The following is a 16,117-nucleotide window of genomic DNA, read 5'->3' on the forward strand; positions in this document are numbered from 1 at the left end:
AGGGTTACATACGCTTCAGGTTACATACGCTTCAGGTTACAGACTCTGTGAACCCATAAATATTACCTCAGGTTAAGAACTTTGCTTCAGGTTGATAACAGAAATGGCGCTGCAGCAGCAGGAGGCCCCATTCGCTAAAGTGGTGCTTCAGGTTAAGAACAGTTTCAGGTTAAGAACGGACCTCCAGAACTAATTAAGTTCTTAACCTGAGGTACCCCTGTACAGCATTTGAGGGTCCTGGGGTAGGGAACAGGCGCCAATTTGCTTCTTATGATGCAAAGGCTTACATCTGGCGCGGAAAAGAGCTCAAATGTCTCCAGCAGCGGAGGAAGGCCGGTGAGCGTCCGGCGCAAGGGAGATGGTGCAGCGCTGAAGGACCGAGAGAACGGGGCGCCCGGTCCCCACTCAGTAGACGGTTCCTGTGAAGGGGGCGGGGCGCCGCGCGCGCCGCAAGGCAGCCGGGGGAGGGCGCGCGCCGCCTGTTGGTCAGGTGACGGCCACCGAAGATGGCTGCGCGCTCGAGAGCTGCGGCTCCTCCCTGACCACGTGACGAGGGAGGTCCCAGCGAGTGACAGCGCCGGGGTCAGGCCAGCCGCCCAAGAGCCCGGCACTCGCTGGCCGGAGATGCTGCGGAACGGAGCTGCCGGGGCCTCCTCCCCTTCTGGCAAAGGCGCCAACCGGCCCGTGCGCGTGTGGTGCGACGGATGGTGAGCGCTTGGGTGGGTGGGCGGGGGAGGCAGCCAAGCCCGTTTCCGAGGGGGACGGGACGGGGCCCACCTGCAGCACCAGCAGCAGAGACGCTTCCCCGGGTATTTCAATGGCAACCGCTCGCTTTGCCGCGGTTGCCGCCGTCGCCCCGAAGCGGCTGCCCCTTGTCCCCATAGCAACGCCCGTCCGCGCTGCTTTCGGCTGGGCTGCGCTCGCGTCCGCGACGGCGGCGCTCCTGTCACCCGCCGTGGGGCATTTCCACGGCAGGTGCCCCCTCGGGCTTTCTGTGCGCCGCTGCCAAAGCTCCTCCGGGGGACGCGGGCAGCGCGGGGTCCAGAGGAGGAGGCTGCTGCTGCTGCCCTGCGCGCTTAGCGGAGGGAGTCCACAAGCTCGGTGGGGCGGGCAGGCTTGCTTCCGGGTAGAGGAGCCGCCGAATCGCGGCGTGCGTCCGCTCACGGGGGAAACGCGCGTTGTGTGTGTCGTGTGTGTGTGTGTACCGCATGCACGTGGAGGGAGGGCTTCCTGCATCATGCTCGCCTGGAACCGAAGCTGCTGCCCGTTAACCGGGCAGGCTCCGACCTTCTTGTTTGCTTTTCTCTCTTGGCGGACACTCTTCGGCTCCCCCTTCTCTGCGTTTCGACGGGGCTTCTGTCTCTACGGTATCCGCTGCTAGCGCAGGGTTTGCAACGGGTTGCTCTGAATGTGGGTGGAAGAGATCGGCGGGCCAATTCGCATCAGCTGAGCGCTCGCGGTTGGAGAGCGCCAATCGCAGAGCCCCGGCTCTTGGCTGCGATCCCGCTGGTAAGTGGGCAGCGAAGCTTCTGTGGGTGGCGCCGTCGCTCCTGATTGGCTCGATCCCGAAGCTGGCTGGTTCCTGTGGCCCTACTAAACTTATCCCATTGAAGGGACTGGATGTTCTCGTCTCGGGGTTACGTAGCAGGGACTTTGGAGCTTGAATACGGTTGTAAACATAAATTTCCACGTTGAGACGCGCTTTTGGATTATCCTGTGCCCTGAATTCCCCTCGTTCCGAGAGGTGTGTACGGTTCATGGCTGCAAAATGATGTTTGCTCATCGCTATCTTTTGACTACCCTATGGCCTAAATTGTACCTTATTGTCATGGGTTGGGTTTATTGGGCCTCAATGAAATTCCCCCCTGGGCCTGTTCACCATGATTGTAAATGGGCCAGGAGGTTGTAACTGGCATAAACGTCACCTCAGCAGGAAATGATACAAAGTCACACTGCTCTGTACAAAGTTCTGAAATGCCAAATAGCCCACCCTTATTATTGCCTCTGGTCACCACCTGGTGTGGGAAGTTAAGTGCATTAACTTTTGAGTTCAGTATTTTCCCTGTTATCCTTGTTTCCCCAACTTGGTGCTGCAGGGAGGGTTCTGGAGCAATTTATAAAGTGCTACCTGTTTGCCTCTCCCTTTCCTTACTGTCCCCCCCCTCGTCTGTCTATTAGCTTCTAAACCATGGGTAAGGTAAAGGTAAAGGGACCCCTGACCATTAGGTCCAGTCGTGACCGACTCTGGGGTTGCGGCGCTCATCTCGCTTTATTGGCCGAGGGAGCCGGCGTACAGGTCATGTGACCAGCATGACTAAGCCGCTTCTGGCGAACCAGAGCAACGCAGGAAACGCCGTTTACCTTCCCGCTGGAGCGGTACCTATTTATCTACTTGCACTTTGACATGCTTTCGAACTGCTAGGTTGGCAGGAGCAGGGACCGAGCAACAGGAGCTCACCCCGTCGCGGGGATTCGAACCGCCGACCTTCTGATCGGCAAGTCTAGGCTCTGTGGTTTAACCCACAGCGCCACCCATGTCCTAAACCATGGGTAGGATCTGTCGGTTGTACTATTTTTTGTATACTGCTTAGATGTAGGTTCTCTATCATAGAATCACAGAATCTTAGACTAAGAGTTGGAAGGGATCCAAGGGTCATCTAGTCCAACCCCCTGCAATGCAGGAATCCCAGCTAAAGCATCCATGATAGATGGCCATCCAACCTCTGCTTTAAAACTTCCTAGGAAGGAGAGCCCACCACCTCTTGTGGGAGTCTGTTCCACTGCTGAACAGCTCTTACTGTCAGAAAGTTTTTCTGAATGTTAAGTTGGAATCTCCTTTCATGTAACTTGAAGCCATTGGTTTGAGTCCTGCCCTCCAGAGCAGGAGAAAACAAGCTTGCTCCATCTTTCATGTGAAAGCCCTTAAGATATTTGAATATGGCTATCATATCTCCTCTCAGTCTCCTCTTTTCCAGGCTAAACATACCCAGCTCCTTCAAGTGCTCCTTGTAAGGCCTAGTTTCCAGACCCTTCCAGACCCTTGGTTTCCCTCCACTGCACATGTTCCAGCTTGTCAACATCCTTCTTAAGTTGTGGTGTCCAGAATTGAACACAGTATTCCAGGTGTGGTCTGACCAAGGCAGAACAGAGTGGTACTATTACTTTCCTTGATCTAGACACCATACGTCTGTTAATGCAACCTAGAATAGGCTTTTTTTTGCTGCTGCATCACACTGTTGATTCATGTGAAACTTGTGGTCCACCAAGGCCCCTAGGTCCTTTTCACATGTACTGCTAGTAAGCCAGATGTCCCCCATCTTATATTTGTACATCTGGTTCTTCCTCCTAAGTGCAGAACCTTGCATTTGTCCCTATTAAAATTTATTTTGTTAGCCCAGGCCCAGTTCTCCGATCTGTTAGGGTCATTTTGAATTCTGATTCTGTCTTCTGTGTCATTAGCTACCCCTCCCTCCACACAGCAGCTATCCCACTTTTTCTCCATCTCAGCAACTGTGTAAAGTAAGTTAGGTCAACCCTCCAAGAAGAAATATAAGACGGGCAGATGAGTGATTGATGGAAGGAAGTTCTGAGGTAGAGAGAAATAGCTGGACGTCCTCTTAGTGTATAGGTGATACTGAATTCATGAGATTTAATGAGGTCACCTGGGGACAGTGTGTAGAAAGAATAGTAGAGGCTCAAAAACATATCTTCAAGGGAGAGAAGGAAAGGTTCTACTCACATAAACATTCAAAGATTGTTTAGACAGGTAGGAGAATCACTGGAGGACAGTCACAAAGGAAGTCAAATAATAGAAAGTAATTAAATGCATCAAAGGTGACAGGTAAAGAAAGATGAGAAATGAGTAGAAGCCTTTGGGTTTAACTTTCTGTGCTGAGGGTGTTTTCAGCGGAGTACAGAGGGGTTTCACTCTCCTTTCGGGGTTCAGGAGAGGAATTGGAGTAGAGAGCCAATATAGTGGAGCTAAGCAGCACCAGGGAGTTTAGATGCAATGGGCAGAAACTACATTTGGGGGTGGTTGAGGAGGGAGGAGGGATCAAACTCTTGGGGAGAGATTGATTAACAAATAGTTTACTGTGCTTCCTGTGCTTACTCCGGCATTCAGAAATATTTGTGTATGCAGTCATAATTAATGCAAGATTCCTTGCCATCTGGTTTGCAGTTTGTTCATAGCATTCTGCTTTAAGAAGTGGGACTAAAATTTCCTGCATAATCTGAGTGGGAGGGTGCATTCCATGTGAGAGCAGGCAAGGTCAATTTTCATTAAGCGTCTCAATTGCCTTGTTAGCGATAGATATTATCTGGTATTACAGCAGTCTAATATTTTAATAGTACGATAAGCCTTGAGAAGGAATTCCATGGAGGAACAGCATGTCCTTATTGAAATGGAGTAAGCCTAGGACCTTAAGGGAAGGTCCCAGGAATATTTCCAGTGACTGAGCAAAGGGTTTATGTTACCAGGAAATTCTTTGGAGCTGTGGGGCACAATGAGTCCAACATCTTGCATGCGATCACTTCTCTTGGTGTGTTCTGAAGCGTAGAAGCTGCTTGTATCAATTACCTCCGTGACTCCAATGAGGGTTACCAAGGAAGGGGGCAAATGGCACCTGGAACCCTTCCAGGTGTTGTCATGGTAACTAGGTTTGAAGCCATGTGGCTTCTGGAAGATAACCCCTGGGACTGCTGGCACCAAGACACATTCTAAATTGCAAAATCATAACTAAGAGCCCTATTAGTAACTGCTTGCCTTTAGTCTAATTATGTAGTTGCTACCTTCTGGACCAGAGTTAGATTAAACCTGAAGAATTCATGCTCTCCTCAGGCTTTGCTGTCTTTTTCATTAATTTGTAACCCATATTAGCATAATTTTGCTCTCATTACACCTTTGATTTTACCATGAGTATTTCTCCAAGTTATAAGCAAAAGTGGTCTATGAATTCTTCCCTGTGTCATTTTAGCAAAACATGTGTGACCATCGCTGCCCTCACAGGCCTCCCTCTCTATTGAAAATGGCAACTGAAGGCAGGCAAACCCTTCACCTTATTGCCAGTTATCTGTCCAGATTGGAGATTCCTGCAATATTAAAATCAAGTTGGGATTTTCCACTTGTGGTTGTCTTCAGGCTGAATAATTTAATCATGCACATTTGTGGTTTTCCATTCATCAAGCAATACAATGGGCCTCTCAGTGCAGATGATGTAACAATGAGCAAAAATGAGATGCAGAGATATGAGCAGATCTATGTTTAACAGAAGAGCATAAATGTAACGAGGACTAAAATCTTTTGCTGCTTGTGTGCACCTTTCCATCATCAGTAACCGGTATTAGTGGTATAGCTGGCTGAAATGATGCATTGACTGGTGTACTATGAGCATTACAAGATGAGAGTCTTGTGATAACAGTCAGTACCAGGGCAAGTTCTTCACAAAAGCCCCTTTGTCTTTTCTATTCTTTTTTGCAGCTATGATATGGTGCATTATGGGCACTCCAACCAGCTGCGGCAAGCTCGTGCCATGGGTGATTATCTGATCGTAGGAGTCCACACAGATGGTAAGGAAATTGGTCCACTTTTCTCCTTGTTACAGAAGCACCCCTGGAAAGAAACCCAGAAAGTGAAATTGTGAGCAGCAAATTCCTTTCAGTCAGAATATGTAACAATATGGCTAGATTCTCCCCCTACCATCTGCATGATTTCACAGTCCACAATCTGGGGGTGGCTAGCCTGATGCCACTGAGATGCTCACAGCCTAAGCATGACAGTAGTGTTGGTTTTTTCCAGCATCTAGTAGTCAGAGGTGTATTGTGAGAGAGGAGAGGGATGAATTACTGTCTTTCTGTCCGCTTAAAGCCATGTCTAGCCTTTTGAGACTTCACCTTCTACTGCCCATATTTTTCCAAAGCTTATTCTGAAGCAATGAGGACTAGGAACTCTTTAGGATGCGAGATGCCAGTTTGCTTAGGAAACGTATGGACCTGTTGAACGCACGCAGACCTGGTATTAACAAACTTCTCTCTCTCTGTCTTAAATCTCAGAGGAGATCTCCAAGCATAAAGGACCCCCTGTCTTCACTCAAGAGGAGAGATACAAAATGGTGAAGGCCATCAAGTGGGTGGACGAGATTGTACCAGGAGCTCCTTATGTCACAACATTGGAAACGCTGGATAAATACAACTGTGACTTCTGTGTACATGGGAGTGAGTACCTGATACTCTTCTAGCTGGTTATCTGTGAATGATCGGCCCAGTTGCATTTAACTGTGGCTCTCAGGCTAAAATAAATGGTTTTCTGTCTTTGCCAGTAAATCTCATGTTCATTCACTATCCTGGACTTTATCCATTCCTCAGCATACACTAAAACCATAGAGGTGTGCTCCAAAAAGGAGTAGGATGCTTTGGGGAACAGAAATAAAACGGAGACCAATACTGTCTGCAGAACAACACTCAAGTTATCTAAAATTACTACATCCGTGTTCCCAAAGGATTCTGTTTGATCCACAGTGCTCTTTCTCATCTAGTCTGGGAAGGGCAGTGGACTAAAGCTTCCCCCAGCTTTAGAGAAGGCAGGCCTGCTCATATACACAAGTTCACCATAACTTAACTGTGGTGTGTAGTTTTAGGCTTTCGCCGATTAGTCTTCCTAGGCAGCTTCTCTAATTTGCCGGCAATGATCTGTTTTTCCCCCTTCCCTTCACAGATGATATCACACTTACTGTGGATGGCAAGGACACCTACGAGGAAGTAAAGAATGCTGGGAGATACAGGTGACGCCCTGCTTAGAACAGTTGTTGCCCTGCTCAAAATCTGTCCCCGTATCAGAATAGCGAAACATTGCCGAGCGGATCGGTTAATTTTATTCATTGCGTTTGTATCTTGCTTTCCTTCCATACAGTTCGAAATGTGTACATGTCAATTCCCAGGTGGCCTCCTGCAGAAATTCTGGCCGTGCCTGAGCCCATTTAGCTTCAGTGTCAATATTACAGTAGTCTTCTTGATGCTATTCCCTTGTCCCCATATAAATGTGGTGTGCTTCAGAGATAATCTTGGGGCAGGAAGGAGATGTGAATGTGAGCATAGTGTGAACATGGTGAGTAGCCATTGCCAAGGGCCCCTGTCTCACTCTGAGCTTGTCTTATTGCAGGGAATGTAAGCGCACTCAGGGAGTATCCACCACAGATCTGGTTGGCCGCATGCTGCTCATGACCAAGGCTCACCACAGCAACATTGTGAGTCAATGAAAGAGTTTGAGAGTTTGAGGTGGGGAACGGGGCTTCTTGGCTACATTGACTTACCAAGGCAATCCGGGCTTTCTGATCTGAGATTGCTTCCTGGACAGATTGTAGCAAGCTCTGCTGCTTCCGTGTGCCAGGACTAGAAGCTGTTTGGCAGAAGCCTTTGAGGCAGTAGGTGCCAAAAGCAAAGAGAAAAAGCATATGTTTGATGAAGTGGCCTTTGCAATCTGCACAGAATTATCACTCTTAGTGTTTAGACCATGTGTACTGTGTTGATGGACTGGCAAGGAGGGAAGAAAGGGATTCAGAAGCTGTTCATGTAGGTCATCAGATGGCAGCGATGGGATTAGGGAGCAGGGTTTTCAGGTGGGATGCCTGGGGAATGGTACAGGACATCACAGGTCAGGAGTGTGTACATGTATATTTGTGTGTTGGTGTCAGATTGTTGCCGTTTGCCTTGTGGGCATGATGGCTTGTCCTGAAGATATACATGGGGTTGTGGAATTGAAGCATTTGATCTTGAGTTTCACTTTGCATCTTGATGTGCGTGGGCTGAAGACGGAAACCAAACACTGTCCCATTAAGTGTCTGTTTTAGTTTGAACCGAGAGATTGTCTTCTTTACATGGATGTGAAATGTTTGTACTACCTCCAGTGTCGAGGGGCAGTATGCTTCCAAAGATCAATTGCTGGGAATCACAGGTGGGGAGAGGGCTGCTGCACTTGCAGGTTTCCCATAGGTATCTGGCTGGCCACTGTGAAAAACGGACGCTGTACTAGAAGGGCCTTTGGTCTCATCCAGCAGGACTCCTTTTATGTACTTAGGGTGGGAAAACTTGAGTGATGGCAGCTATGCCCTATCACAAGGGTGGAGAACCTGTGACTATCCTGGGGTTGCTGGACCATAATTCCCATCATCTCTTGACCATTGGCCTTGCTGGATGGGGCTGATGGGAGTTGGAGTCCAGCAACCTTTGGAGGGCAATAAACTTCCCACCCTTGCCATTTCTGATCCCTAGCACCCTGTGTTTCCTTCCTTAACTAGAAAGTCGTATAGGCATTTTTCCACAATTCATTGACATGCTTGCTTTCTCTCTTAGGATGAAGACATGGATTATCGGAAGCACGCAGATAACTTTGGGAAAGTGAGTACCATTTCCAGTGACTGCAAATGAAGCCTGGGATGTGATTCCTGCATGCTGTGTGGTTTTGCATTTTTTACTGTGGCTTTTCCCTGCCCGGTTTTACCCTGAGCAGACCTGACTTCAACAGTGGAGGGTGTGATGGGAACAGGCAGAATCTGGGACAATGTCATGGTTAAGTAACTACTAGATACGCAACACACTATTCACAACAGGGTAAAATGAAGATGAAAAAGCCACAGAGAGAATGGGTGGGACAAGCTGTAGTGGTTTTATCTCCCAATCTAGTGAAGGATTAAAAGATATGAATTGCAGCTTTCATCCTGACAATCGTGGCAGACATGCAGCTTCATCTGGTGTTAACTGTTAATATGGCCAAGAAAGTATCTGCTTATTCATGCCACTTTATCTCCTGTTGTTTTGTTGAGAGTTACTTGTGAAAAGATAAGCTTGTTGGTGTGAACATCAGCTCAGTGATCAAGGAGATTGGGGGGTTTTGCAGCTGATTTCTAGTCTCACCAGGATTTCAATGGAATATCTATTTCGGCCAGCTGAAATACCTTTAGTATCTGCCAAGTTATACAGTTGAGTCACGTGGAAGCTTATTGTGTCTTGGAAAAACTTTGTGCTTTTTTTCCTGGCCTCAGGAATGTGTGCTTTGGCGCCAGCGTTGTAATGTGTGTATATCAGATTGGTTGACTAAACTAGCTGTAGAAGCAGTACTTATTGCTGCCGCGTGGTGGAGCTAAACTCTACAAATAGGTTGTTGAGATATCTCAAATGAGTCATCAAAGTTTTCTTTTTTACTTTCCGGATTTCTCCCAGAAAGGGGAAATCCAGATCAAATGGGGTAAAAATATGGGCTGGTATTTTGTCTACAATATCACATGGACACTGAAAAAAAACCAAAAACTTTTGTGCATTGATCTGGCAGTAAACATCTGTCTGCAAGCGCCTATTGATAAAGGTGGGATGTTGTGTTGACTGTGTGGCATGCCTGTGCTAGGAGTGTGTTCTCAATGACATTTCAGTCTGCTTCTTTCACAACTCATCCCAACTGAAGCCTGCCAAGGTATTAAAGTTGTACTCTTTTCTCCAGTGCCCTAAAAGTCACAGCCCCTGGACCGGAGTTTCCCAGTTTCTGCAGACATCCCAGAAGATCATCCAGTTTGCATCTGGCAAGGAGCCACAGCCAGGAGATACTATAATCTACGTGGCTGGTGCTTTTGACCTCTTTCGTATCCTGTTTCCTTTTGGCCCGGGTGGAAGGAGGTGTCTGTGAGGCAAATTACGGGTTCCTGACACCTTGTGTTTGGTCTTACTGTACCCCAGGTCTCAAATGGCCCTGCTGTGTTTTGCTTTTGTTTTGTTTTGTTGAAAGTTGTTAAGAAACCCCTATTCCCCTCCTAGAGTGGTTTAACAATCAATCGCTCTTCCCATGGAACTCTGTGGATTGTACCACTCTGAGGAGAACAAGTCAGCTATAGTTGTTCTTGTCTGACTCAGACCCTGCAAGGCACTGCCACCCCTTCTACAGTTTCTACTGTAGTAGAGAGTGTATTTTAAGCCCAGGTTCCTTACTGATGTGCCAGAAATACAGTCAGCTCAAAACATAGGCTTTTGCACTTCCTCTTTAAAACCATATGTGTTAAGAATTTTTTGCTGTGATAGCCAAACTAGCCCAGGAGTCTTTGAGTTATAAACTCTAACAACCATCTTCGAAAAAGCTGAACTCTGCCTGATTCATCCTGTATCACGCATTCCAATGCATCCCAGTCTGTTACATTTTAGCTGCTGCCGCTACAATGGTTGAGGGAAAGGCACATGAACAATAAAGGATGTGTACAGACATGCCTTAAACAGGGCTTTCCGTGTTTTCCCCCTCCCATAAAGGAAACCCACCTTCCCCCGGCCTTCACTTTGCATTTGATAGACCTACGCATACATGATTCATTTGCTGGTCTCAGCCACCTGTCACAAGTGCCAAACCATCAGTGCTGTGCCAAGATTTTTTATGTCAACTGTAGAATTGGTTTCCCTTGCGCTTGATCCCTGATATAGGGTATTGGAAGTCTGTAAACAATGCAGTAAGTTCACTTCCACAGCTACTCAGTTGCTCCAGCGCTGAGTGTCTGTGTGCATCCAAACCATAGTAACTCAGATTGTCACAGCGGTTGCTGAGACTACCAGGAAAAGAAGCATAGAGTCTATGAGAAGCAAACAGAAAGTCGCTACTTCTCATTCTGTGCCACAGGCTTTTATCCTTAATACATACACTCTCCAGATGTTGGTCATGTGGACTTCCTGGAGAAAGCGCACCAGATAGCAAAGCGACCTTATATCATTGTGGGGCTACATTTTGACCAGGTGGGTATCACACTGCCCAGGCAGGGTTGGTCATTCGTTCCTTCTCATCTCAGCTGGGAGGGAGTGAGGGTTGGGAATGCAAAACTTCCACTTGTGCTGATTGTCATATTTTAATCGTAGGAAGTGAATCTGTACAAAGGCAAGAACTATCCAATCATGAATGTGCATGAACGAACCCTCAGTGTTCTAGCCTGCAGGGTGAGTATTAGATGAAATCTTCCCCTTACAACTAGGACATGGTCAGAGTGCACCAGATAAAGCTGAGCACATCTGGCTGTAGTAGGCCACCTGGTAAGCTTAAAAATGTCACTGGAAGGTGCCTGATATACAGAGTTCAGTAACTGAAACAGCCATTGGCAGATGTGGGAATCCAGAGTGACTGTTTTCTTCTCTCCCTCCCTCCTCCTCTTAGTATGTTTCTGAGGTGGTGATTGGAGCTCCCTATTCCATCACTGCTGATCTGCTGGATCATTTTAAGGTGAGTATAGTTCCATTGATTGATTGTGTGTGTGTGATTTCTACTAACTGGGGCGGGGAATGTATGCTCTTGGGAACAAAGGAAGTATCTATACACACCTGTAAATTAATTTGGCCGGAGAACATGCTGGGGCACATGGGGAAAGGGGAACGAATGCATGAATTGCTAGCAGCAATTACTCTGTAGCATCTCCTCTGGCTCTGAAAAGCTATCATCTGTACCCAGCCTGACTATTGTTCCCTATTTGATGAGGGGTGGGCTGCAGTACCAGGATGCTTGTGAGGAAGAGAACATATTAATGATTGTACCAATATGTTTTGGATCAGCCATGGAAGTAACTGCCTATATTTTTGTGGGTGAGTTGCTGGCAGTTGTCTCCCTTCATACTGTACCTGTGGTAGACAAGCGCTTGAGAGATATGTCCCTTTGCTTCTGAAGTTTCACAGGTAGCCACATCATACTGTAGGGGAGCCTGCGAGCGAAGGCGATAGTGACTATTGCTGTTTCTCTGCAGGTAGACTTTGTGTGCCATGGAATGACAGAGGTGGTACCAGACAAGAATGGGTCAGATCCATATGAGGTAAGCAGAAAACTCCTTCCTGGTTAGTGTCGATTTCATGCCATCTATTGTCCAAATCACAGTGCATGGCAAGAGTACTGAGTTTTTGAAAAATGAGTATGTGGGTGACTGGGCAATAAGGCTTGGCCTGTCATTTGTGTGACCAAGTGGCAAGCCTCTCCTTGCTGTGGGAAAGTGCAGTTCTGTTCCTCCCTTGAATGCACTTGAGTTGTCAGCTTTTCCTGCAGCTGTGGCACATATTGGGCATTCAGAAACTATTTTGGCAAATGCCTGTTGTTAACTTCTTTGGAATGCCTCTAAAGAGCCATTGCCTTGTGTCCTCTCATCTCTCTTCCCCATATTTGCAGGAACCCAAGAAGCGTAATATCTTCCGGCTGGTGGACAGTGGCAACAATCTCACAACAGATCTGATAGTGAAAAGAATAATTAAAAACAGGTTGGCTGATCTTGACTTTGGTTCACGTTGGCACAATAAGGCCTAGATTCTACTGTGCCATAACTCCTTGCTTGTCTTTTATTTTGGAGTCCCGTACGATGCTAGTCATATTACAGACTAAACACGAATTCACAGATGGGAATAGCTAAAATACTTTCCAACATCCCTGAAGATGAAATTTCAACAGTTTCATTTCAATGTTCAAAACCAACAAGAAGTGTGGGCCTTGGAACAAAGATTCTGTGCTCTGCACCGTTGCTGCCTCCCCATAGTTTCAAGTCTACAACTATCCACTGCCTGATATTCTAGTTGCTGTGCCCTCTGTCAGTTTTGACAGTACTAGCACATTCTGAATTCTTTGAAAACAGATACGGCAACCAGAATTTATTATGCAAGTATGAGTAAGCCATTGGTGTGTGCATAATAGTTACCTAAAGGTAAAGGTACCCCTGCCTGTACGGGCCAGTCGTTACCGACTCTAGGGTTGCGCGCTCATCTCGCTCAAGAGGCCGGGAGCCGGTGCTGTCCGAAGACACTTCCGGGTCACGTGGCCAGCGTGACGAAGCTGCAACTGGCGAGCCAGCACCAGTGCCGCACACAGAAACGCCGTTTACCTTCCCGCTATAAAGTGGTACCTATTTATCTACTTGCACTTAGAGGTGCTTTTGAACTGCTAGGTGGGCAGGAGCTGGGACCGAACGATGGGAGCTCACCCCGCCGACCTTACGATCAGCAAGTCCTAGGCACTGAGGTTTTACCCACAGCGCCACCCGCGTCCCTTAATAGTTACCTGGAGCACTGCATTTGCTGTTTTAAGGACTGTCTTGGCAAGGGAGAGCTTTTGTACCAAGCAGTCTGTTGCGATACTGGATTCTGTCTGGTGCTGCTGCCAGGGCCGTTTGAAGAAGCATGAGCAAATCCTTCGTCCTTGCCCACACAATTCTGATAGTGGTTAGACTATGTCTGTTCCCATGATGGTTCCCGAGCTCTGAACAGGCTTTTCCGGGCACCTTTAAGAATGTTGAATCCCTGAAGCCATTGGGTCCTCAAGTAGAGTCTTGCACATGGTTGCCTTAGATGGTTTACTTGTCCAGAGTCTCTCCTAGGAGGGATCAATGTTGAAGCAGCAGAAGTGAGTGGCTTAGCAGAGTAGTATTTTTTCTGTCTCGGCTGTTTGGAGCGTCTCCACCCCCATCGTTCAGCCTGGACACAGAGATCCAGCACTGAGGGTCTTCTGGCAGTTCCCTCACTGTGAGAAGTGAAGCTACAGGGAGCCAGGCAGAGGGCCTTCTTGGTGGTGGCAACCTGGAACGCCCTCCCATCAGATGTCGAAGAGATGAGTAACTATCTAACATTTAGAAGACATTTGAAGGCAGCCCTGTACAGGGGAGCTTTTTAACGTGCAATGTTTTATTATGTTTTTATACATGTTGGAAGCCACCCGGTGTGGCTGGGGCAACCCAGTCAGATGGGTGGGGGTACAAATAATAAAATCATTGTCCTTACAATTGAAAGAGCACAGTGGACTTAAATATTCCATGCTGATACAGATTTCTCGATTGTTGCAGGTTGGAGTTTGAAGCCCGGAACCAAAAGAAAGAAGCAAAAGAATTGGCTGTGCTGGAGGCCATGAAGAGAAGAGAGGAGGAAGGGGCCCTGGGGAAGGCAGGCCAGGAAGATCATGAGAGCTAGCATGGGGGACAGTGTAGCAGAATCCTTCCCTCCTGGAGCAGCAATATTTTCCTGGAGGAGAGGATACTGCTGCCAGCCTTAGGAAGGCCTGTGGTAACAATTCTCCCGTGTGTGGGGAAGATCCCGGATGCTGCTATCTAGTTAGCCCAGGCCCACTCCCATGGGAAGATTTTAACATTGCCCTCTCAATAGCAGGTTTCAATTCCAATGAATGTTTGCAACATGGTGTGATTTCACCTGACATATTGGAGCTGGGGAGTCAGGGTTATCTCTGCTCAACTTCTTATTGAGTCTCTGCATCTCGGAGCATCTCTCTGATTTCTGCCTGCCAGAGACAATTTTTTAATCTTTACAACCGTCCTTTCTGGTCTGGCTCATTGCTTACAGCATTAATAGGATCCCAGAGCATTTGCTCAACAGCAGTGCTTGCTGGAGTTGGGCTCCAAGCCAGACTGACCACTACATTTCCTAGCTTGGGCACAAAGGGTTCTCTAAGTGGCCTGTTGCTGCTTGCACACACTGCCTTGCATCTGGTACCTACAAAATATTTCCAAGCTGTAACAGTGGATGGAGCTTAGGCAAGTCCCAGGGTTCCCCGGTGGTAGACAGTGGCCCTCACTACTCTGTACTATGGCCAAGCAAGAGATTGGTGGCACTGCAATTCTCAATGTTCTCACCGCATAGATCTTCAGAATGTGCTTGGAGCTCCATCCTAAAGCCCCAGTACGTTGCTTCACAACCACGGCTTCATTCTCATCCAAATGGGCCTTGTGGTTCTTGTGCGGAGAGATGGAGACATCAGATAGATTGAGCCCAGTATACTGCGTATTGTATTTAAAATGCTTTGTGCTGCTAAAGTTGAATGCTTTGTGGTGAGATCTAGGTGCAGATCACTGTCTGAGGCATCTTTTCATGCGTAGTGGGAAACACATGGGGGGGGCGCATGTGACCATGGGGCTCTTCCCTGTCCAGGCAGGCTCTGTGTCTTTTCTATCTCTCTTGTACAATTTCAGCGGTGGAAATTAATAAAATGTTGATGACTTACTTGTGTGGGAGTGATTACTTTATTTTATTTATTAAATTTCTATCCCACCCTTCATCTGAAGATCACAGGGCAGTTTACAATGTAAAAGTACAAAATACATACCATAATAACAAACAAAAAAACAATAGCCCCCATATTATTGTTATTAGCCCTGCTTTTGGGCTTCCTGAGAAGCATGTGTTTGGTCATTGTGAGTGCTGGGGCAACCCAGTAAAATGTGTGTAGGGTATAAATAGTAAAATTAACATTATGGAATGGGACATTCCTATTTTCATCGGAGAAATGTTGGTGGGTATGGGACTGCGCCTTGTGTTACATTTCCCAGAAACTTCTGTATTCTTTAAGTGGGAAATTCACGTCTGAAGATGGGAGGAGCGGCAACACGACATACACAAAGATGCACCACCTAGCAATTTGTTAGTTTTCATTTTGTTTATAAAGCCTAAAAGATAATCTCTCATAACCACTATTTCCCTCAGTTCCTTGGACTCCCTTTGCAATGAAAGTCATTTTAGGCATAGGGATCTGCTCTATATCTTCTGCTGTAAGGCCCTAACTGTGACATTTTGCCACTTTGCTTCTTCCTTCCCACTCCCCCTGTGCCTGTGCCCCCTCCAGCTTCTAGTTGCCATCAGGCACCCACTAGCTTGTCCCTGCCACTCACCACTGACAGACACTCGCCACTCCTGGATTCCTGATCCCCCTCTGCTGTAGCTGTGCCCCCCTGCCACTACCAATCCATGGCCACACACACCACAGTCCACACACCCCAACTACCAGTCCTTCAGGGCTTCCCCAGGAGGCGAAGGCACAGCAGTGGGTAGGCCGCAGCAGTGGGGTGGCATGGGCACAGTGAAGGAGGAGCAGGATGAAGCAATGAGCACCAGGCAGCAGCAGCAGCAAGCAGCAGGTGGTGTTTGCAGCAGCAAGTGGCAGGAGCCCACCGCCCTGTGGCAATGCGCACTGGGTGTGCAGTGGCAGCACTGCCCCAGGAGCCTGGCACCCTGAGGCAGCTGCCTCACTGTGCCTCATGAGCAGGCAGGCCCTGTCTGCTGTGAAGCCAAATGCAAATAAGTCGTTCAGCTTCTCTGCACTCTCCTTAGCCTCCTTTGCCCTACTGTTGACTCCCTT

At 47.7% G+C, this 16,117-nt stretch overlaps 1 protein-coding gene across 2 annotated transcripts; it reads left to right on the plus strand.

Annotated features, from left to right (window-relative positions):
* Window positions 1–486: 486 nt before the first annotated feature.
* On the plus strand, window positions 487–14,985 carry PCYT2 (phosphate cytidylyltransferase 2, ethanolamine). Of its 2 annotated transcripts, none has more exons than XM_083596121.1 (13): window positions 487–707; window positions 5,480–5,568; window positions 6,052–6,213; window positions 6,713–6,779; window positions 7,157–7,241; window positions 8,347–8,391; window positions 9,488–9,626; window positions 10,673–10,755; window positions 10,876–10,953; window positions 11,168–11,233; window positions 11,748–11,813; window positions 12,161–12,249; window positions 13,818–14,985. In XM_083596121.1, the coding sequence occupies exons 1-13, from the start codon at window positions 625–627 to the stop codon at window positions 13,939–13,941; spliced, it is 1,176 nt and encodes a 391-aa protein (XP_083452247.1). In that variant the 5' UTR covers window positions 487–624; the 3' UTR covers window positions 13,942–14,985. The 2 variants fall into 2 exon arrangements, with proteins under 2 accessions (XP_083452247.1, XP_083452248.1); XM_083596122.1 differs by lacking the exon at window positions 487–707 and adding an exon at window positions 1,285–1,509.
* The last annotated feature ends 1,132 nt before the right edge of the window (window positions 14,986–16,117 follow it).

The sequence above is a fragment of the Podarcis filfolensis genome, assembly GCF_964270895.1.
Source record: "Podarcis filfolensis genome assembly, chromosome: 2".
NCBI lineage: Eukaryota > Metazoa > Chordata > Lepidosauria > Squamata > Lacertidae > Podarcis > Podarcis filfolensis.